A 23,224-nucleotide genomic window follows, 5' to 3' on the forward strand; every position below is an offset into this window, starting at 1 on the left:
AGTTTTAGTAATCAAATCAACCCTACTGGTAATCAAAAATGAAAATCAAAACAATGAAGTATTGCTTTTTGCCCATCTCTGGAAAAGTTAGGAAAAATTAAACCATTCCGTATCGGTAAGGATGCTAGAAAACACATACTCTTATACTCTGTAGTTTAAATGGCTTATATGCTTTATTAGGAGGGCAATTTGGCACTACCTATCGAAAGTCTTAAAAACAGGGGCACCTGGGTGGCTCAGTGGGTTAAAGCCTCTGCCTTTGGCTCAGGTCGTGAAGCCGGGGTCATGGGACTGAGCCCCACATCGGGCTCTCTGCTCAGTGGGGAGCCTGCTTCCCTCTCTCTCTGCCTGCCTCTCTGCCTACTTGTGATCTCTGTCTGTCAAATAAATAAAGAAAATCTTAAAAAAAAAAAACCAACTCTTAATAATATACATATACTCTTTGACCTAGTAATTGCAATTCAAAAATCAACTAACAAAAGATATATGTAAAGATTTCTGCCCGATTTATTTCATTTAAATAAATGAAAAGTCAGTAACTTCCTAAAATGCCTAATAGTTGAGGACTCTGCAAATATTATGGTATGTCCACACAAATGAATATAATGCAGCCACTAAAATTCATGTTAGGTGAACATGGAAATATATGCAGCTTATATTTACTGCCAAGTGAACAAAGTAGATTACAAAACAGTATATATGATTTGATTCTATTTCTATCAAAAAGCAAAAAAAAAGGGGCACCTGGGTGGCTCAGTGGGTTAAGCCTCTGCCTTCGGTTCAGGTCATGATCTCAGGGTCCTGGGATCGAGTCCCACATTGGGCTCTCTGCATGGCAGGGAGCCTGCTTCCTCCTCTCTCTCTCTGCTTGCCTCTCTGCTTACTTGTGATTTCTCTCTTTCAAATAAATAAATAAAATCTTAAAAAAAAAAAAGGCAAAAAAAATTCACACATGTCTATCTATCCATCTACCCAACCAGGAAAGAAGGATCACAGAAACTTTTTTCTCCTTACTGATAAATCTTGATTTTCCTAGTATTTCTAAAATGAGCATCTATTTTATAATACAAAGAAAGGTTTTTTTGTTTGTTTTTGTTTTTGTTTTTAGGATTTTATTTATCCACTTGACAGAGAAAGAGTGAGGGAGCACAAGTAGGGGAAGTAGCAGAGGGAGAGGGAGGAGCAGGCTCCCCATCAAGCAAGGAGCCCCAACACGGGGCTGGATCCTAGCACCCTGGGATCATGACCTAAGCTAACTGAAGGCAGAAGGCAGACCCTTAAGCAACTGAGCCATTCAGGCACCCCAGAAAGGTTATTTTTGTAAAATACAAACAAACAAACAAAAAAGCTCCTTAAAAAGCACAGACCTGGGCACCTGGGTGGCTCAGTTGGTTGGGCGGCTGCCTTCGGCTCAGGTCATGATCCTGGACTGCCAGGATCAAGTCCCGCGTCAGACTCCCTGGCTCATCCGGGAGTCTGCTTCTCTCACTGACCTCTCTCTTCCCATGCTCTCTCTCACTCTCAAATAAATAAATAAAATCTTAAAAAAAAAAAAAAAAAAGCACAGACCTCTGAATTAAATAATTCTACTTCCAATATCCCAAATGAAGTGACCAAACTGGATACACAGAATATACTCCTATGCCCTGGGATCTGCCCACTGTCTACTGTGTTCACTGCCATGGTTGTGGTATGAGAATAGTACCTGAAGGGCAGCCGTCAATAGCTCTTAAACAGGAAAATGCCATCCATCCGCCATAAATCATAAAGAATTACTACCAGATGGACAGAGGAGAGATGGAAGCAGATCACTAAGAGCCAATTAACAGCTTGCACTCCTAAGAAATCCACTTACATTTTATTTTTTTAAAAAGTCAACTTAAAAAAAATCTTATTTGGTTACAATGTTAGTATGGAGATAAGGAACTGATTTTTGTATACTGACTTTATATGAAGCAACTCTGTTAAACTGACTTATCCTATTAATTTATCCTTGTTTTTTTTAAGATTTTCCAAAGTATGTATCACATTATTTGCCAACAAAGACACATTAGGCTTGATTTTTCCCCCTTCCAAATCTTTTTTTCAATTACTTTTATTAACATATAATGTATTACCAAAACATCTTTTTTAAAATAAGAGTTTAGGGGCGCCTGAGTCACTCAGCAGATTAAAGCCTCTGCCTTCGGCTCAGGTCATGATACCAGGGTCCTGGGATCGAGCCCCACATCGGGCTCTCTGCTCTGCGGGGAGCCTGCTTCCTCCTCTCTCTCTGCCTGCCTCTCTGCCTACTTGTGATCTCTGTCTGTCAAATAAATAAATAAAATCTTAAAAAATAAATAAATAAAATAAAGTAAGAGTTTAGGGGCACCTGGATGGCTCAGTGAGTTAAAGCCTCTGCCTTCAGCTCAGGTCATGATTCCAGGGTCCTGGGATTAAGCCCCACATCGGGCTCTCTGCTCAGCAGGGATCCTGCTTCCACCTCTCTCTCTGCCTGCCTCTTTGCCTACTTGTGATCTCTGCCTGTCAAATAAATGAATAAAATATTAAAAAAAATAAAATAAAGTAAGAGTTTATTTGAGAGAGAGAGAGAGCGCATGTGTGAGCACAAGCCAGAGGAGGGGCAGAGGAAGAGGAACAAGCAGACTCCCCACTGAGCAGGAAGCCCAATGCTGAACTCGATCACAGAACCATGGAATCATGACTTGAGATGAGGGCAGATGCCTAACCAAATGAGCCACCCAGGTGCCCCCCAATCATATTTTTAATACTTTATTTCTTTTTCTTATCTTACTGTACTGGCTAGGACCTCCTACATAAACTGAATAGAACTGGTAATTACCATCCCTGTGTTGTTCTATTTCTTGACCTGCTTGGTCAAGTTCCTCATTTTGTGCCAAGTCTTTTTGTTTAATGCATTTCCATATGTACATTTTGTAATTTAAAAGGTTAAAAAAAAGAAAAAGTGGGGCGCCTGGGTGGCTCAGTGGATTAAGCCGCTGCCTTCGGCTCGGGTCATGATCTCAGGGTCCTGGGATGGAGCCCTGCATCGGGCCCTCTGCTCCGTGGGGAGCCTGCTTCCTCCTCTCTCTCTGCCTACTTGTGATTTCTCTCTGTCAAATAAATAAATAAAATCTTAAAAAAAAAAAAAAAGAAAGAAAAAGCACCAAGAGAAGTAGACAATGAAAAGTCTGCAAAATTCTCCAGTTTGGAAGGGTGTATTAGTCACCTATTGGTGCTGTAACAAAATTACTACAAATTTAATGGCTTAAAACGATACAATTTATTACTTTACACTTCTAAAGGTCAGAAATTCTAAAATCAAGGTGTTCACAGGGTGTTGTCAGTTTTGTCAGTTAACAAGGTGTTGACAGTGTTTTCGGACCCTTGGTGTTCTTGGGAGTTCTTGGTGCTTCCTTGTCTTTTTTTTTTTTTCAAGATTTTATTAATTTATTTGACAGAGTAGGCAGAGAGGCAGGCAGAGAGAGAGGAGGAAGCAGACTCCCCGCCAAGAAGACAGCCCGATGCAGAGCCCCATCCCAGGACCCTGGGATCACGACCTGAGCTGAAGGCAGAGGCCCTAACCCACTGAGCCACCTTGTCTTTTTTAGCATCTAGAGGCCACCTGCATTCTTTGACTCATGGTCCCTCCCCTTAAGGCCAGCAGCATACTATCTCCAAATCTCTCTCACTGGGACCTTTAGTTCCATCATCACATCTTTTTCTGACTCTTGACATTCCTGCCTTCTTATAAGGACCCTTGTGATTACATTAATCACACGTGGGCAATGTAGGATCATCTTCCCATCTCAAGATCCTTACTTAATCACATCTGCAAAGGCACCTTTGCCTTGTAAGGTAACATTCAACAGGTCTCAGGAATTAAGATGTGGACCATCTTCAATGGGCCATTATTCTGTCTACTGTGAAGTGTGAGGATGTAGGGTAGATGCAGAACACCACTTGGAAGCTTTTTCACAGCTACAAATCAGTAACACTCACAATCAGCATTTCAGGGGTAAACTACCATACTAAATAGGCCAGGGGTGCCTATGTGGCAGAGCTGGTTAAGTGTCCGACTCTTGGTTTCAGCTCAGGTCATGATCTCAGGGTTGTAAGACAGAGCGCTGTTTCAGGTTCTGAGCTCAGTGCAGAGTCTGCTGGGGATTCTCTCTCCCTCTTCCTTGGGCCCTCCTCTTGCTATCTCTTTCTCCCAAAACAAATAAATAAATCTTTAAATAAATAGAGTGTCCAGAGAGTAGAATTTCCTCTAGACATGGACACAGCTCCAGTGAGGAGGTCGGAAATTGCCGTATCATTTATGTGAAATAGAGATCAGACACAGGAAACCAGCTCTGGTGTAGCAGCTCCACTATATACAGAGTAGCAAATGTAGAAAATCAATTCATTTAATAAGATTGCATACCACCTGGTCTCCTCCCCACTCCCTTCAGGGTTGTGACTTGGTAAGACTTATAAAACTTATAACAACCAGCTATAGACTTGACAAGATTTTAAACAGTATTTGTAGACAAAGGAGAAATCCCATGAGAATCTACATAACCTATTTTGAAGCAGATTATCAGACCTGAGGAAACCTTTCTTTGTTCAAAGAAATGTAACTGGCCAGAATCAGATTATAGAAATCCAAGTTGGGGCTTATGAAAAGGGTCTGCAACATTAAAAGGGGAGAACACAGCACACAAAAAGATAGAGAAACAAAGCATATTTGCAGGGAGTGTGGGGAATGTCAAATGAAGAAGATATTCTTAAAACTGAATTTTTAAAATCAGACTCTGTGAAGTATGATAAAAGAAAAATGACAAAGATAGAATAAACAGACTTGAATAAAAGGTGGGCAAAAATATAAAGATTCCAGGATAAAACAGGGAAGTAATATAAGTAAACATATAATACATTAGCAGACTTAAAAACTGAATTAGAAGGAGTAAAAAGCAGAATCAGCATTCTAAAAATCTCAATCAATTCCAGAGAATATAAACTTGCGAAGCTCTCCGACTATGCAGAGGCAAAGCAAAAAGAGATGAAAATGACGACAGAAAAAGAGATGTAGAAGACAGTGAAGAAAAGAACAAACAGAACATTAGCAATCAAGGACATGAAAACTTTTCTGGTCCAAACATAGAAGTGGATCTGCTTATTAAAAAGAGCTCATTAGGTATCCATAAAAAATTAAAGTACAAAGCCCAACATCTAAACAAATCCTCGTACAATTTGAAATTCAAGATTATAAAAGGTTGTAAGTTACCCCCTTTGGACCAAAGAAAGAGTTTGACTTCAAAGGAAGAAAAGTCAGACTTTTCTCCAATTTTTCCTAACCATTAATGCAATGGGATAATACTTATAGTTTTTTTTTTTTAAGATTTTATTTATTTATTTGACAGACAGAGATCAAAAGTAGGCAGAGAGGCAGGCAGAGAGAGAGGAGGAAACAGGCTCCCTGCAGAGCAGAGAGCCCGATGTGGGGCTCGATCCCAGGACCCTGGGATCATGACCTGAGCCGAAGGCAGAGGCTTTAACCCACTGAGCCACCCAGGCGCCCAATACTTATAGTTTTAAAGGGGAAAAAAAGCTGACTTAAGCTAAGCTGCCATTCATATGCAAGGGCAAAATAAAAACTATTCCAAAATGCAAGTGTTCAAAAGTAGTCATGAAGAATGTCCTTAACGGATCACTCAATAAAAAGAGCAAAGTAAGGAAAAGAATGCACACCACACTATCATTTTGATCATTTAGGTATATACATGTATAAATATGTTTTAGTCAGTATATAAGTAGTCTAAAAAGGTAAATATCAAATTGTTAGCAGCAGTTACTCCTGGCGGGTAGTTTTTGACTGTATGTATTTTTGTGAATTATTTGATTCTTTTGCGTAAGTATGTATATTACTACTGAATAGCAGATGAGTGAAAGGACATAATAAAAATGGGAAAGCCGGGACACCTGGGTGGCTTAGTCGGTTAAGCAACTGCCTTTGCTTCAGGCCATGGTTTCAGAGTGTCCTGGGATTGAGTTCTGCAACGGGCTCCTTGCTCAGCAGGGAGGCTGCTTCTCTCTCTGCCTGTGGCTGCCCCGCTTGGGCACTCTCTCTGACAAATAAAAATCTTGAAAAAAAAAAGGGGGGGGGGGGAGCCATAGAGTAAAAGACCTGGTGGTGAACACTGAAAACACTTAATATAAAAATAATTCTAAATAACTATTGTAAATTTAGAAACAACATGGAATTGTGTGAAAAAGAAAATACATATTTGTAAGCAGCCCCAATTTCCATATCTTAAATATATGATTCAATAGTTCTGGCTTTTTTTCTATTCTTGATGTTGATACTTTGAGAATAGAGGACCAAGTATGTTTTTAAGAAATTAGTCACTGGTAGCACTTGAATATTTTCTAGACCACCAAACAAAAGGCAATATATTGCCCAAAACTACATGCATGTATATACACACACATACACATACACATGTATGTATGCACGTGTATAAGTATATATATGTATATATAATACATATATCTCGGGGCACCTAGGTGGCTCAGTGGGTTAAAGCCTCTGCCTTCGGCTCAGGTCATGAACCCAGGGTCCTGGGATCAAGCCCCGCATCAGGCTCTCTGCTCAGCAGGGAGCCTGCTTCCCCTCCTCTCTCTCTGCCTGCCTCTCTGTCTACTTGTGATCTCTGTCAAATAAATTTTAAAAATCTTTAAAAATATATGTATAGTATATATAAATATATAAAAGACATAAAACAAGAACAAAGCATACACTCGACAGTCTAATTTTATGAAAAGAAAAGAATAAGTATACACATTTAAGCATGGGGAAGACTGGAAGGACTTAAACTATGCTATTAACACTGATTAATTTTAGGTGGTAGTTTGCAGGTGATTTTTATTTTTTGTGCTTTTCTATATTTTCCATTTAAAACATTTTGGGGTAATTATGTATACAACAAACAACAATCCAAAAATGTCATTTAACAAATAAATAAGCAGACAAGCCAGGAGTTCCAAAACTTGGACAATTTAAGCCCCATCTTTAACCTCAAAAACATATTTAAGAATGACGAAGTTTCCTAGGACCGTACATCCAGAAAGAAAGCAAAAATGACTGTAAGAATGAATGGGATGTGATATGAGACTCAAAGCACCGACTTATAATGTGACTCATAATAATTTATTCCCCCAATCAACCCAAAGAATGGCCCCAGCATTAGCTTACTGAAAAGTTCTTCACTTAGTTCTTGGTCAGACAATATGGGGAGGAAGACAAATAAAACTACTATGGGGATGCTAGAATAAGCACTGCTTACACCTCTGCATGCATAAATGCATTAGTACCATTAAATACTAGAGCTTCAGGAAATTTCTTTAGAGCCTAAGGAAAGACTATATATAGATCCTTGGTTAGTATCGCCAGTCACATACATAGATTTCGAAGAAGACAATTAAGTTTTTTTTGTTTTTTTTTTTTAACACTGACTAAAGCACAACATGAACTGAACATCTTTCTCCTAAAACAGTTTCCTTTTCATCATTTCTCCTATCTGCGGATAGGGTTGTTTGGGTTTCAATGAGAAAATGCATGTAAAGAGTCTGGCGCAGTGCCTGGAAGGCGATTAGTGCCTGCAAGAGCTTAACTTCATTATTATTACAGTTCGATTACTTTTTCAATCACTTATGCACATAATGTGGCAGAAAGACATAGAATTTTATTTGTTTTGCTTCCTTTCAGGATGGCTATATATTACTGTTTTTAACCACAAGTTATTAGAGAAAATTTCATACATACACAAAAGTAGAACACTATAATGAAATCAATCCACCCATTATTCAGCTGTAATAATGATCAATATTTGGTCTTTTTTTCATTCATGATTCTATCCATAAATTATTTTGAATGAAATCCTAGACATCAAATCATTAGAACAGGAGGATTTAAAAAAAAATTTTTTTTTTAGTTTTTCTTAAGTAAACCTCACTGGGCTCGAACTTATGAACTTGAGATCAAGAGCTTCATGCTTGGGTGCCTGGATGGCTCAGTTGGTTAAGCGTCCAACTCTTGATTTTGGCTCAGGTCATGATCTCAGGGTCACGAGTTCGATCCCTGTGCTGATCCCTCAGGCTCCATGTTCAGCGGGGAGCCTGCTTGAGATTCTCTTTCTCCCTCTCCCTCTGCCACTCCCCGCTTCCCTCTCTGGAAGGAAGGAAAGAAAGAATGAATCCATGCTATACAGACTGAACCAGCCAGGAGTCCCAGAACATGAGGTTTTAAAGTACTACAGAAAAGGAAGGGTTCTAAGCCTACACTTCCTTACTAGCTACATGACCTTGGGTAAGTAAATTACTTACCCTTCTGAATTTTGATGTCCAGCAGTCACACAATGAACCTAAGGTCACTTTCTTTGCCCTGGCTGGCTCTGTTTCAACATCTGTGATGTCTGTCTCAGAATGTAACCAGCTCCACTCTGCTTTTATCCTCATCTGATTTTTCTTCTGGATGATCCAATAGCAACCTGTTTTCTTACCTCTTGCTCATCCCACACCCAGGTTGGTTGGTTTGTTTGTTTTTAAATTTTATTTATTTATTTGACAGAGAGAGATCACAAGCAGACAGAGAGGCAGGCAGAGAGAGAGAGAGAAGCAGGCTCGCCGCTGAGCAGAGAGACCGATGTGGGACCCGATCCCAGGACCCTGAGATCATGACCCGAGCCGAAGGCAGTGGCTCAACCCACCGAGCCACCCAGGCGCCCCTTACCTTTTTTTTAAGCTAAATACTAGTCCTGCAAGATGTTAAATAAAAAAAGATCACAGGTGAATCAAGTTTGGGAAAGACTGAGAAGTCTATTCTCACAGTACATTATGTTAAAGCTCCAATAAGTCTTACAGTATTGGGTTCTGTTTAATGTTGGGTTTGTTTTTTTTTTTAAGCCAATAAATTTTTATTTAAGGAGTTTTTACATGTGATTCCTCCCACTGCCAGTCCCTGCTCATCACCATAGTTCCTCCAAAGTTAGAATCAATCTTCAAAACAGCCCTTTTAAAAAGAACTTGATTGATCCACAGTCATCACTGTCACTCCAGAATTCTTTCAGCTGGGTTTCTTGCATCTCCATTTGAATATGGACATACTTTAAGAACTCCCCACCTGTAATCTTTGGGATCCAATGTCTTTACTTCAGGGCCCTATTTAGGGCCTGAGTGTGGATCTGCCTGGTTCTCAATTTCAAATGCCCTCTAAATGTGAATGAGTTCAAATCCTGTTTAATGTTGTTTTTAAAAATTATTGTTTTTAGAGAGAGAGAGAGAAAGAAAGAGAGAGAGACAGCATAAGTGGGGGGAGGGGCAGAAGGAGAGGGGAAGAGTGAGAAGCAGACTCCCCACTGAGCAGGGAGTTCGAGGACTTGGAGCTCAATCTCACAACCCTGAGATCATGACCTGAGCCGAAATCAAGAGTTGGATGCCTAGCTGACTGAGCCACCCAGGCATCCCTGCTTAATATTACTTTACCATAACTTGTATGATCATGAAAGTCTTTTTCTTTCATCTAACAATTAAGAACCTATAAAACTAGAGCTCCACAGAACATGCTTAGGAAATACAATGATACATTAATGCCAAATCAATGCTCCTTAAGCAATGCCTTTTTTGGAATACTACCAGCTCAACAAAATTTCAAGAGTTCCTCCTTAATTACAGGTTAAGTTAATTTGAACTTATGTTGCTTCTCACGTTTGTACATGCCACCAACTGCTTCCCAAACTAGGATGTTTGCCTTGCAAGTCTAGATCTCTCTTGTTCTGTGTGTAAAATAGTGTAATACATACATGCTCAGTAAATACCTGTTGAATGCGCATCAAGGTGGGACCAAACATGGGACCAATCTGGACAACACTGAAATTGCACATGTTGCTGCTACTGACAAGTCCTTGATATATGTTACATTTCTTGGTACTGAACACTTAAGAGCTGGAGAAAATATTGATCTCTTTCAGATTTCGAGAAGGCTGAAGTCCCTAAAGATTCCCTCCATAGCTGACCTAAAGATTCTAGGTCAGCTCTGCAGATGACCCACACGAGTTTATCAACATTTTTTCACTTTTCTCTTGAACCTCAGTCACCTCTTTCAAAAACCACCACCACCTTCACAACAGAACAAACAACACAAAGGTACTAATACCTACTTGGCAGGCTTATTGGGAGAACTTAATGAGATACTATATAGAAGTACCTAATCCTGGGACCAGTACATGCTAGATATAGAATGTTATTTTCCTCTACAATGGAGAATAAAGTAGAATAAAAAGAAAAGGAAAGAAACATGTTATACAGAGTAGCTAGGGAAGACCGTTCTAACAAGATGATGATATTTAGAAGGGAGTGAGAGAGCTACACAGCTCTCTGGGGACACAGTGTTCTAAGTTAAGAGGAAAGCAAGTGCAAAGACCCTTAGACATGAGTGCTTGGCTTGTGTGAAGAATAGCAAGGACGCCAATGTGACTAGAGCATATCAGGTAGGAGGAGAGCAGTAGGAGCTGACATCAGAGTTAAGGGCGAGTAGAGGTGGTGTCATATCACTGAGAGCGCTACAGGATGTTGTTAAAACTCTGGCTTTTGGGGTGCCTGGGTTCAGTTAGTTGAGCAACTGCCTTCGGCTCAGGTCACGATCCTGGAGTCCCAGGATCGAGTCCTGCAATGGGCTCCCTACTCAACAGGGAGTCTGCTTCTCCCTCCGACTCTCCCCCTTCTCATGCCTTCTCTCTCTCAAATAAATAAAAATCTTAACAAAACAAAACAAAACACCAAAACTCTGGCTTTTGCTCCAAGTGAGAGAAGCAGCTATCAGAAAGTTTTGAACAAAGAAGTGACATGATCTTATCGATGTTTTAAAAAGATCATTCCACTTGTGCTGAAAAAAGACTGGGGAGTAGGAGGAAGGAGGAACTAGAGAAACCAGTCAGAAGGCATTGCAATGAGCTGATCTAGGGTGGGGTGGTAAGAAAGAGTTTATCTGCATTTATTTTGAAGGTAAAGAAGACATGAACAGCTGATAAGTTAGATATGGAGGTGTGAGAAAAAGAGAGTAGCCAAGAATAACCCCAAGAATTTTGATATAAGCTACCCAAAGTCAAAGCTGTTATTTACCAAGATGGGAAGACAGACAGACCAGGTTTATGGGAGAGTATAGATCTGGAGACGTTATGTCTCAGATGTTATTTCATAGTCCTTGAGGCAGAGACCTACCTTAGTCTCGAGCTGCCACGAGCTGCAACTGCCCTGGGGCAGCCTGTGAACCACTACTACAGGCTGAGAGCATGGGCTGCTGGCTCTGTGTTCTTCTCTGGCCACATCATACACTCGTCATATGCTGCATTGTACCATATGCTGTATCACATACACCTATCATACTGACACTACCACTGGGAACACTGATGAAGAGTTAGGGGTCAGCAAGTCTGAAGCTGGTTAGGCCTCCTTCCTTGTTCTGCACCAAAAGGCAGCTAAGCCAGTAGCTGATTCCCAGAAGTACCCTCCAGAGTCAAACTCACCTTGTGATCACAGAAGAAGAGTACTAAGATCTCCTGGCCCAAGCCATGCTTACCCAGTTTCTCTTCTAACTGACCTTCTCCCACAACATATAAACATGGTGTTAGTTATCCTCAGCCTCACATACTACAATTCCCCATTATTATCCCCTTCTGACACTAGAAGAGCAGGATTTCACTCCCAACTTTTCATTGGAAAAGCATAAAATGAGTATTCCTCTTAGGAGAGAGAGAGTCTGACATTCCTAAAATATTAGTCATTAAACACATCCAAAGAGGAAGAGGTTTTTTATATGTCAATAGGTTTAACCAAGGGGAATATGCAAAAATTATGCTACAAGGATCATGTCACTGTTTACAGCAGTACAAAAATTGAGAATAGTCCCTTGGCTCAATGAAGCAAAGACTAGTTAAAGAAATCTTGGCATACAGAAGAATACAAAGTGATAATCAAAAATGATTCCACATAGGGTGCTCAGTTGGTTAAGCATCCGACTCTTGATTGTGGTTCAGGTCAAGACCTTGGAGTCCACAGATCGAGCTCCATGTTGGGCTCCACGCTTGACACAGAATCTCCTTGAGATTCTATCTTCCTCTCCCTCTGCCCCACCCACTTGTTCTCCTCTATCTCTCCCTCTAAAATAAATAAACAAATAATAAATAAATATCTTTTTAAAAAGTGATTCCATATAAGAATACACAAAAAAAAAAGATTAGGTGAAAAAAATCAGATTATAGTCTGTATAACAATTCTTAGTTTTATATTAAAAAAAAGTGTATGGGCGCCTGGATGGCTCAGTGGTTTAAGCCTCTGCCTTCAGCTCAGGTCATGATCTCAGGGTCCTGGGATCGAGCCCCGAATCGGGCTTTCTGCTCGGCAGGGAGCCTGCCTCCCCCACTCTCTCTCTGCCTGCCTCTCTGCCTACTTGTGATCTCTGTCCATCAAATAAATAAATAAATAAATCTTAAAAAAAAAAGTGTGTATGCTAGTAGTTAAATATGATTATGATTAGCAAAAATCACAGTGATGTTACCACTAGGTAAAAGGACTGTGGATAAATTTTTCTTTCTTTTTTTTTACTTGTCTATAATGAACATATAACTCATTGCTACTAAGAACAAGTTTAAACATTTTAAATCTTCAATATAGCACTATTTTTTATTCAATATAATCTCTTTAATATTTGCAGTTTATGGCTGGGATTTAGTTTTTACTATTTGGTATTTTTTTAAAAACATCTACCTGGGGTGCCTGGATGTCTCAGTTGGTTAGACAGTTGGCTCTTGATTTCGGTTCTGGTCATGATCTCAGAGTCCTGGGATCAAGCCCTGTACTGGGCTCTGTGCTCAGTGGTAGTCCGCTTGAGGATTCTCTCTCCCTCTCCCTCTGTCTCTGCCCCTTCCCCACCACTAGCACATGCTCTCTCTCTCCCCCTAAAACATATAAATAAATCTTTTTTTTTTTTTTTTGACACAGAGAAATCACACCAGGCAGAGAGGCAGGCAGAGAGAGAGAGAGGAGGAAGCGGGCTCCCTGTGGAGCAGAGAGCCCGATGCGGGGCTCGATCCCAGGACCCTGGGATCATGACCTGAGCTGAAGGCAGAGGCCTTAACCCACTGAGCCACCCAGGCGCCCCCATATAAATAAACCTTTAAAAAAAAAAAAAAGCCATGCACCTATGTCTCTCTATATATACTTCATGTAGGCCAAAAGGCTTCCACTCAAGAAGCCATTTGTGGCCTCTTCCCCAAAGGCCTCCCCAGGGGATATGATGTTAACAACTCTGCAGAGAGGTCAGACACAGGGTTCCCCAGCTCAACACAGGAGATTTTGTTTCCAGGGTGTGTGGGTGCCCCTTCCCCACCCAAGCAACTGCTACATGGGAAGACGAAGCGGAGCAGCCTGCTCTACCCTCCACACCTGGCCAAAGACCCAACTGTTAAGCAGAGACTAAGAGGTCCACAGTCCCCACCGGGACAACAGGCAACGAGCTTTGTTTTCTATAAACAGACCAGAAAAAAGTTCAGGTTAAAACACAGTCCTTAGAGGAAGAAAAATAGAAACCAGGCAGCGGGGAATGCTTCATATTCCTAAAAGCTTTTTTTGTAAGTTAACACATGGTGTCTGCTTCTCTCTAGTCACCTATTTATCACTCCCCTCCTTAGAGAAGGGAAAAAGCCCTGGCTGTTTTCCTAGCGCAGAGTTTTGTGGCTGGGGGGAAGGAGGAGAGGGGGGAGGAAGGAGGGTGCTTTAAGCATGATGCAAACCATTTGGAGCTGAGTGAGAGCACTGCCAACACAAGCTGCACTATTTAAACAAGTGAGGAAATGATCGTATATACAACATGCCAGCGAGCACACACACACACACCAAAGGAAGTCGAGAGGGCTTTTTTTTTTTTTCAGGACACAGAGCTGGATGTCAGCGGCTAAAAGGTCGATATTTTCCCTTAACACCCTTCTCAATGACTTAATCATGTTCCGTTTGCACAGAAAACTTCCCAAGAATAAAAAAGTCTGGAGAATTAAGAGGAGGGGTGAATGGGGAGGGATGTTTGGCCTGGGGCTGACCTTATCCGAGGTTTTCTCCACGTAGCAGGGGTCCTGAGGGGCAGCTAGCAAGGGGACAAAGCCGGAGAGAAGCCGATCCTCTTCCAGGATAAGAAGGGTGAGGTCATCGTCCGGGTCCTTGTACAGTGGCACCTCAGACTGATTCACCGCAGTCAGTATGTTACAGAAATCAGCCAGCATCGACCACACATCCATAGCAACCCTGTGAGAAATAAGGGCAGAAAGAACAGCTCTAAAGATGGACCAGTTAAAGTATTTTAAGCACTTGTGAGAAGGGAGGTACTGGTGGCAAATGTTGCCTATGGCTGGCAACTTCCAGAAACTCTTACCCAAAAAGCTAGGGTACAAAATTGCATCCATGGCAGCAATCTGGTGGGCTAGTGTCCATCTAGGCAAAGTTGAAATTGATTAGGGGGAGTTTTTAAAATCCTAACCAGAGAGGAAAAGGAATTTAGAGAATCAGTTGCCTAATGCAGGTCCTGTCACCTTTCCAGACAGTGTGCCTGAGACACTTACTCAAACATTCTAGACACCCAGTGCCTGAGGCAGCTCCCAGAATTCCCCCACTTCTGTCCAGCCAAGTATATGCCACAAGATAGCAACAGAGCGCCAATCTCCCCTCCTCCCACGCAGCCAGAGGGGCCAGTCACACCATGAAGAGAGTCACGTGGGATTTTTTTCCCCCTTATGATGCTTTAGAAATCTTCTCCTACATATAAGCAGGAAAACAAACAAATACAAATAGGTGAATGGGATTAAGAGTGCATCTGTTCTGATGAGTACCAAGTAGGGTACAGAACTGTTGAAACACTATACTGTACACCTGAAACTAATATAATACTGTATGTTAATTGTACTGGAATTAAACATCCCCTCCTACCCCACCCACCCACCCAATAAAAAAACCTCATTCTTGACCTGCCAAGATCATCCCAGGACACTAAAGCTTCCCATGCATCTCAGCAGATGAATCAGTCCCAGTGCTGTCTTGGCCAGCCCACTCCCTCTCCTTTCTCTCATTTGTAGAAGGTTAGATACAGGGTGACCAACCACTCTGCCTTCCTTGGGACTGTCCCAGTTTTTGTACCTACTGATGCTAAGTTGTACTTCAAAAGGAGTGAGTTGCGCAGGAGAATTACCAATAAATAAATAAATACATAAATAAAGCTTTACAATAGGGTCAAGAGGTGGAGTGGCAAGAGGTAAAGAGAGCTACGAATGAGCTACATCCTGGAATCTTCCCAGAGGAGTTACTGCGTATGAGCCAAATCTGCTAGGGAGGGGCCTCAGCCTTAAGCAATTTGTTTCTCCTGCAGTCTAGGAGCCTTTGGGAGATGGCAGAAAAAAAGGCATTCAAGGGACATGCCACTGAAGGTGATGCTGGGAGAGAAAGTGGAGTAGGGGTGTGGGGACTCCCTGACTGACTCCAGGTGGAAGGAGCCTGCACTGGTTTATTTACTGTAATCACTACACTAGGAAAAGGCAATGAAATGAAACATCTTGTTTTCAAGAGTGTCCTGGGAACCAGGCGGAACACAGCCCCATTAATCACACAACAGCACATAATCAACACACGTGTACTGCAGAAGTAACTTGCTTCACAGGCTTTGCCCAGGAAAAAGAACATGTTTGGGAAGAATCACCGGAGGGATGAGAGTTTTCTAAAGCCTTCTCCCTGCACAGACACCAACAACCAGACTCATTCACAAAGCTCCATCTTTTGGCTCAGCTGAGTTTGGCTGTCAGAAATGTTTAAATATGGAAAAAAATAAACAGTTGCAACACGTTTCTGTGCAGAGATCTGCCTGAGCCCCTTTGTGATGTAATGGGAAACGCGGCATTCAGGCTACCAGCTGTAGAATAAACAGAACTTCGAGGGTTAAAAGGAACTGAACTTTCCACGACCCCATCTGCAGAGAAGAAAATAATAAGAGGAATGATGCACTGCCCCACAGCTCTGATAGTTTATCCTCCGGTCCCGGCTGCAGAGACAAGCACCGGATGTGATAGGGCTGCTCAGGGCCGCCTCCGAGGTTAGCGCTGCCCATGGGAGACGCACAGGGAGGCTCTTCCAGCTCCCCACTTCCTCCCCCAGTGCCCTGCTGGCCACTTGAGCCCACTGCCTGAGTCCAATCCCACAGCGCTGGTGAGCTCTGGCCAACAGACACTGCTCGGCTGCAGAGCAGCAATTTGGAAAATAAACAGGAAAGACGACAGTGAGAAGGAAGAAGGTGAAAAGTCTCCCAGCTGAATTCTTGGCTTAGAGGCCTTGGTTGGTGCTGTGCAGGTCAAGGACCTGATCACTTCAGGACATAGTGGGGGGTAGGGAGGTGTGGGCAGCAGTATCCCCAGTCAGGGAGAGGCAGCAGAAAATTACCCACGGCTGCCACAGTGGGAGGCCCCACATCCCTCTCTCATCCTCCCACCCCTACCATCTTGGATCCAAGACGAAGAAATATGTGGTATCATGTGGTTCTCATTACCATGCTCCCCTGTCCCCTAAGGCTCAGATAAACCAAAACTGACTCCTCCCAGAGACTGCTGGCCACCACTAGGGACCCCTGCCCACAGCTGCCTTTTGCCCATTACCACCCACCTTGTGCCAAAATCTTAAGACTCACTGCAAAAATGAAGCGGATGAGAGTTCCTACCTCAGGGTTGGTTTGTAAGATAGCAGCTAGTGCCAAAAGACATAGGAAGTGTCCCGAGTTCCCAGATGAGGAATATAAAGGGGCCTGAGGGCCATGCTAGACTAACCAGAACCAAGGGAATACACAAAATGCTTCAGTGAAAGGTCACTTCTACCCTGATCCATTCAGACTGGTCTTGTGATTGAACTCTGATTCCAAGTAGCTACTTTCTTCTGGTGTCTTAGTGCGACTGCCGAAGATCACTTCATCAATTACCTCCTCTCCCAGTGAGCACCATGGACACAAACACACTAATTAGGCACCCAGGCACCGTACCGTGACTCTCCACAGAGGGAAGGGAAGAGGAGTGTCAGGAAACTAGTACTAAAAGGAAGAGGTACTTCAACTAGGTGAGGGGCACCTGGGTGGCTCAGTCGGTTAAGCATCCGACTCTTGGATTTTGGCTCAGGTCATGATCTCAGGGTCATGAGATCAAGCCCCACATCAGCTCTGCATTCAGCGGGCAGTCTGCTGGAGATTCTCTTCCTCTGCCCCCCGCCACCCTCGCATGCTCTTTCAAATAAATACATTTACTTAAAACACACACACACACAAAACCAAAAAACCTAGGTGAGATGCCTAACCTCAAAAGCTAACTATGAGGTAATTCCTGGTACCTGGGCATCATCACCTCAGCTTACCCCCAACCAGGCCTCTGGGCTGAGAGGTCAGCTCTGTGGGTGAACACAGGGTTTCCTATCTGCATGAAAGGGGGGAAAAGCTTAGCTTTTTCCTGCTCTAGCTCCTTATCCCAGATAGGAGTGCCTCCCAAACTTCAACCCTCAGCAGCCCTTGGGTTCTGAGGGTTCGAAGTTGGCCTGGGCCAAGGAGCCCAAAGTCAAATTCTGGCGGCTACAAGTTTTTTTCCAATCTTCTAGAAACACTTGGAAAATGACTCTCCAAAAGGTTTTTCAGACAATCTCATACAACCTTTGGTTCTAAACAGTGCTAGGAGCCTGGGCGAGTGCCTTTGGCTTATTCTGGTCCCAAGTCATATTTTGGGGAAGATCTCAGAACCCACAAAATCCACTACAGTTAGGATGCATTCTTTACCAAGCAGACACAAAGCAGCCAGAGAATATGAAACTGCGTCCAGCAAGTCCGTTTACGGCTCTCAGAATGGTGGCAAGGGAACCTCTCAAGCAGCTGTAATGTGATTAGTGAGCAAGGATCAGCAGTTGCTGGGTGACCCAGTGGCCCAACCCCACAGAAACACCACACACCAGGAAAGTAGACCCCTGGCTGGAATCTGAACACCAGATCCTAGCTTGGGACAGACCAGCAGTGGCTAGTTAGAGGTATGTACTCAGGACCAAGGCTTACTCACTTCCCTACAGACATGCATTCACTCACTCCACCAGGAAGGAAAAAAATAAGAGTTAATTTACTTTTTATTGCCTCAGAATTCCAAGGTTTAATGTAGCTGTCAGTTTGAGTGCAGTGCAGCTGCTGGCCGATACAATGCAGCCCAGGCCAGCCCAGGTGACTGGGGAAACACATTTCACAGAAATGAACCAACACACACTCTTGGCTGGTTGTTTGGGGGATATTGACTTGGGGAATCAGATTAACCCTTCAGGCTGGGTTATTTCTGCATATACCCCTGGAAAAGAAGCTTCAGTCCAAGGAACTGAGAAGCCCTGGTGTCAGGTAGACTAACAGGCTTCTGTGTTCCTGCACTCTGGAGTTTTCTCACACAAGGTGTTATCCCACAAAATGCTCCACAAGGTTAAGTAAGGTGTGAGACAGGTGAGGCAAGTTATACCACAACAGATCTCCTTTCTAGAACTCAGAACGAAAGGCAGATCTACCAGCTTTATAGGGAAGAAATCAGGTAGGAACTTTTCTAAAGGCTCCATCCGGGGTGGGGCCCAGGGAGGTAGAGAGTTCGGAGAGTGGAGTGCTAAGGTCCAACCAGGTCTCAGGCCATCCTTCTGGCAAGTCTAAGGAGGACTGAGCCCTCACACACCCCTTCATATTTTTACCGGGGGAACAGGCTGACTGGTGATTAATATCAAGTACAATGACCCCATGTTACAAGCCTGCAGGGGCCTGTGGAGGTGGCCATTTCCTGTGTAATACCAGCTTGTTTAAACACTAACATTCAAACTCCACAGCTGCAGAACAAACCCGGAAAGAGGTGAGTGAGAAGAAGCCCTGCATTGTGTTTCAGAGCTATGGAAGATCAGAGTTGTAGTACAGATGGGAAACAAGTTGGGTCTTTCGGTTCCTGGAATGAGGAGTTCTGGAAATATAGCCAAGGTGGCACAGAAACTAGACATGAGGAAGCTGGAAAAGAGAAAGCCCGTGGACTATACACACAAAGGGGAAAGACAGAAGGCCACAACAAGAGAAACACTCTTAAGATATGCAGTATGCTCTTTTAAAAACTTGTCTGCCTAAGGACCATTATACCCCAGCCTACAACTCCCAACATGGGGTTCCATGGCCAACATAAGACCACTGCAGCCCTGAGGACTTCACACTCAACTGCAGGTGGTGAGCGTCTAATAGGCAGAAAGGACCTGAATGAACCCCTTAGGAAGCCCCTTTGTTAAGCTGAGATGTCACGCCAACTCTGTTTTCAGTGGGCTGAGGATTTGGTCTGGTGACAATGCCAAGTACTTCAACGGGCTCTGGAACAGGGTAGAGATGAGGATGGTAGGAATCTCTGCAGCTCTCTCAGAGATTAAGGAACTGTAGTGTATTTTCCAGATGATGCCATGATATAAAGAGGAGACACGGGTGTCAGAGATCACTGTTTTAGGAGTTAAGACATGGGCAGCAAGATATCATCCTCCAAGAATAACAGCTGTTTATTAGGTAAATATAAGAACCTAAGAGTTGATAAAAGATAATCCATTCTGCCTTTCTGATTTATACAAACAAGTCAACTGGGGCCCTTGGGAAAGTGTCCAACTTAAATTAATTCTACCCAATAGGGCAAATCGAATTCTGAAGCCCAGTCACCCTGCACTACTCCAGGAACATAAACTTCTGCATGTTCTAAGTAGCGCAGCTGGAACCCCTTTGGCCAACAACAGGTCACGGTAACCTCATTCCAGGATGTCTCAAGTACCTCTACTGTGCCTCCCTCAGCCTCCATCTAGGTCAGTGCCTTACGTGACTGCAGTTTTCCCAAGCCACGCTCAACATGTATGGCCTCTGTTGCATCACTATGGTGTGTTAAACCCATCAACACTGTGTGTTTGGGAAAGAGCAGCCCCCAGGGGACCTCAACATCTCCACGGCATGAGTGGAGCCCTCGGCGGCCTCCCTGGTGCGGATTCTCACGGTTCCTGCCTCTCTAAACTTTTAGCTGTAACCACTCCAACACGTCTTCTTAGTTTAGCACACTGGACCCAAATAACCTCAGCCCAGAGCTGGAAAGTACGCTCCCTGGGGTCAGCTGCTGTACCCTGCTGGGGTCAGACTGGAGCCTTAGGCCAACACCCCTTCCTCTCACAAGTCCTGTGAGAGGAGTTGGGAGGGGACAGAGGCTCCTGCCGTGGGAGAGATCACGTGTGTCTCACACTCAGCACTTGGAGGAAGAGGAACCCCCTGGTGCCAGGCTGTAGTGCTGACGCCCCAACACGGAGCCAGGGAGACTGGGTGGGGAGCCAGGGTAGCAAAGGGGCTTCCCACAGTCACCACCACTTCCTTCAGGGAAGTGCTGATGGACTATTACTTAGTGACCTCCTAAAATGCCCTTTTGGGAAGATGTATTAAGCGTCCTTGAAGGGGTGCCGATTAGACTTGGGATTAGTTCTTATTTTCAGAGCTGCCCCGTGAGAGTGAACTAGCTGTTTTTTAACTCAAGAATTTCTATCTCATCTACAGGGTCAACACATGTAGGCTCCCTGAGGAAATCAGCTTACTGCATACTCCCTACATATCCCTAAGTCTCCCTATGTGACAGCACTCAGAGAGCTCCCTACAAGCCTTTTCCAGCATGTTCTGTAGACTATACAAGACAAACCATGGAAAAGTAGCAAGTCCAGGAATTTCTGGAGTTTTTTTTTTAATTCTTCTTCTTCTTCTTTTTTTTTAACAGTACTCCAATCCAACAGTGTGATAAATGCATCCGAGCTACAATTAGGAAGATATATAGCATCAGAATGCGAAGGTCTGGGCAGCCTGGTGAAACGCGGGCTCTCCAGAGCCCCAGCTATGTTTCCCATTATGTAACCCTGGTCATGGGCAGACAGCCAGACTCCAAATGAAAAAGAGACTCTGGCTTGGCACTGGTTCTATTTTCCTATCCTCATTCGGGGTCAGCGCAGTGTCATACAGCTGCAGAGAAAGCTCTGGGGATTAAACCTGGGAAAGCCTCCAAGACCAGGACCTGGGTTCAAGTACCAGCTGAAAGCAATAAACCAACTGCCACAGCTGGGCTAGGTTTGGATGTTCTCAAAGTCCCCTGACTCTTTCACTTACTGAGAACTAGAGATCAAGATGAGGGAAGATTTGGCTTCACCAGAGACTATGAAATGAGGTAGGCTGTCCCACTGCCCTAGCTTGCCAAAGGTCCTAGGACGTGAGGGGTCATTATGCTTAGGCTCGTGAAAGCCTGTTGCTCTGCTCCTCTCCATCACCTGACATTCACAGCTTACTTCATGCTCACATGGTTAAGTGGGGAGCAGCTACCTCTCCCTCCTAACAAGAGACCTAGTGTATAAACTGTGTTCCCCACACCTCCTCCCCCAAACCCCACAAGTAGATGGTCCCTCCAAACACTGTGGTCTGTTTTAAACAGACCAAAGCACTCTACACTGTCTTTCACAGCAGCCCAAGGCAACTTTCCACACCCTGCTGTAATCCCCTGTACCAAAATCTCCGGGGATATAAAGCCATCCTATTACAAGTACAAATGGGAAAGTCCATCTACTTACTTGCTGACTACAACACACATACCTATGAGTGCCCCTGTGTGGAAGGCACGAGAGCCCTGAAATCCTGCCCTTATCACTGTGCGGTGTTGGTGATGTCCTGTCGTCATCGTCCTATGTGTGCCACACGTGCCTAAGTGGCTACTGCCTAGGAAATGTATATTGGACTAGAAAGAGAAATATGGGCAAAAAAGGAGAGAACCAAGGAGACTAATGCTGAGCTCTGGAATTCCCCTAAGAAACCTTTGGAATGATTTTCTAACTGTACAAAGAAAGAAGGTAACGAAATGAAAGGGAGGGAATGAAGGGGGATAGATGAATAAGGGTCCAAGTGTGTCAGGGAGACAATTTGGGAATGAGGGTTTCTGGAGGAGAAGCAAATTGAGAGGGAAGCTATCTGATCACCTTACGTTAGGATCAATGATGGATCCATCTTTGCAGAGAACAAATGCTGGCAAAAACCAGTGAAAACCTCCAAAGGAGAGATGTTAAGTAGAAGCCATTTCCTTCCTATTCTCTTGAGAGCATTCCTAAACCCTCCAAAATGGAGATCAGCACAAGGACCTTGGGAGTGTCACAGGGATTACTATTCTGAAATCCACAGAACTCTCTGGAGTGTGTTATTCCCAGTGGCCTTAAAAGAAAAGTCTCCAGAGTATGAAAGATCAATGAGCATAAGAGGCCACTTTGAAATCCACAGAACCACTACACCCTGCTAATCTCTCAACCATAGTTCTTTACTCAGCAGCTGTATGAGAAAGTGGAAGTGAGGGAGGTTAATTCTCATTCCACTTTTCCAGCACTTGGATCTGACATCTGTGAGGTGGGACTACCCTCACAGTGGTGGTCAGGCCAGGTTTGCTCTGTCCAACAGAGGCCCCAGCCCTCAAACCAACATGTCTTGTGGTCAGTCCCCAAGACAGCAAAGCTCCTCCTTTATGCTTAAACCTGCATTCCAGAAACGACCAGCTGCTGATCCCGACTTCAGAGAAAGTGCAAAAGGAGACTTCATTCTCTACCACGCCGGCTGCTCTAGCCTAGACTGGATTCATCAGTGGTGCCCACAGCTATACAGGAACTTGTTTACTAGGCAATCAGATTCAATATACTGCAAAGAAGAGTCTGAAAAGAAAAAGCAAATTTGTTCATGTGTCCCAACCCCTTCTGCCTGTCTGTAGCCTTGGAGGGGAAGCCTAGCTGGGGATGGCTGTAGCTTGGACCACGTGCCCAGCTGCAGATTGAGCCCTTGCCCAAAGATGGGCAGCAGCTTGCATATGCCGGCAACGGGCCATTTGCTACAGCATCCAAAGAGAAAACAGACTCAGCACCTCAAGCAAATGAGGCCCAGCACTTCCTGTGTGAGCTTTCCATTTCCTCAGCCAAACAAAAGCCAAAGGGAGTGGGAGAGGGAGGAGGGATGAAGGGAGACAGGTCACAGAAGAGAGTTAACAGGACTGATGGCCAGGATATGGATAAACAGGGGTTGGGTGGACTATATCTAAGGGACCTGTGG

General features: G+C 43.7%; 1 protein-coding gene across 4 annotated transcripts in view; it reads right to left on the reverse strand.

Annotated features, from left to right (window-relative positions):
* Positions 1–23,224, reverse strand: part of SMG6 (SMG6 nonsense mediated mRNA decay factor) — a 246,031-nt gene that overhangs the window by 108,279 nt on the left and 114,528 nt on the right. For all 4 annotated transcript variants that reach the window (XM_045984066.1, XM_045984065.1, XM_045984067.1 and 1 more), the window contains one exon: positions 14,133–14,334. In XM_045984066.1, the coding sequence (XP_045840022.1) occupies positions 14,133–14,334 (202 nt within the window). The remainder of the gene's footprint in view (positions 1–14,132; positions 14,335–23,224) is intronic.

The sequence above is a fragment of the Meles meles genome, chromosome 18, assembly GCF_922984935.1.
Source record: "Meles meles chromosome 18, mMelMel3.1 paternal haplotype, whole genome shotgun sequence".
Lineage (NCBI taxonomy): Eukaryota > Metazoa > Chordata > Mammalia > Carnivora > Mustelidae > Meles > Meles meles.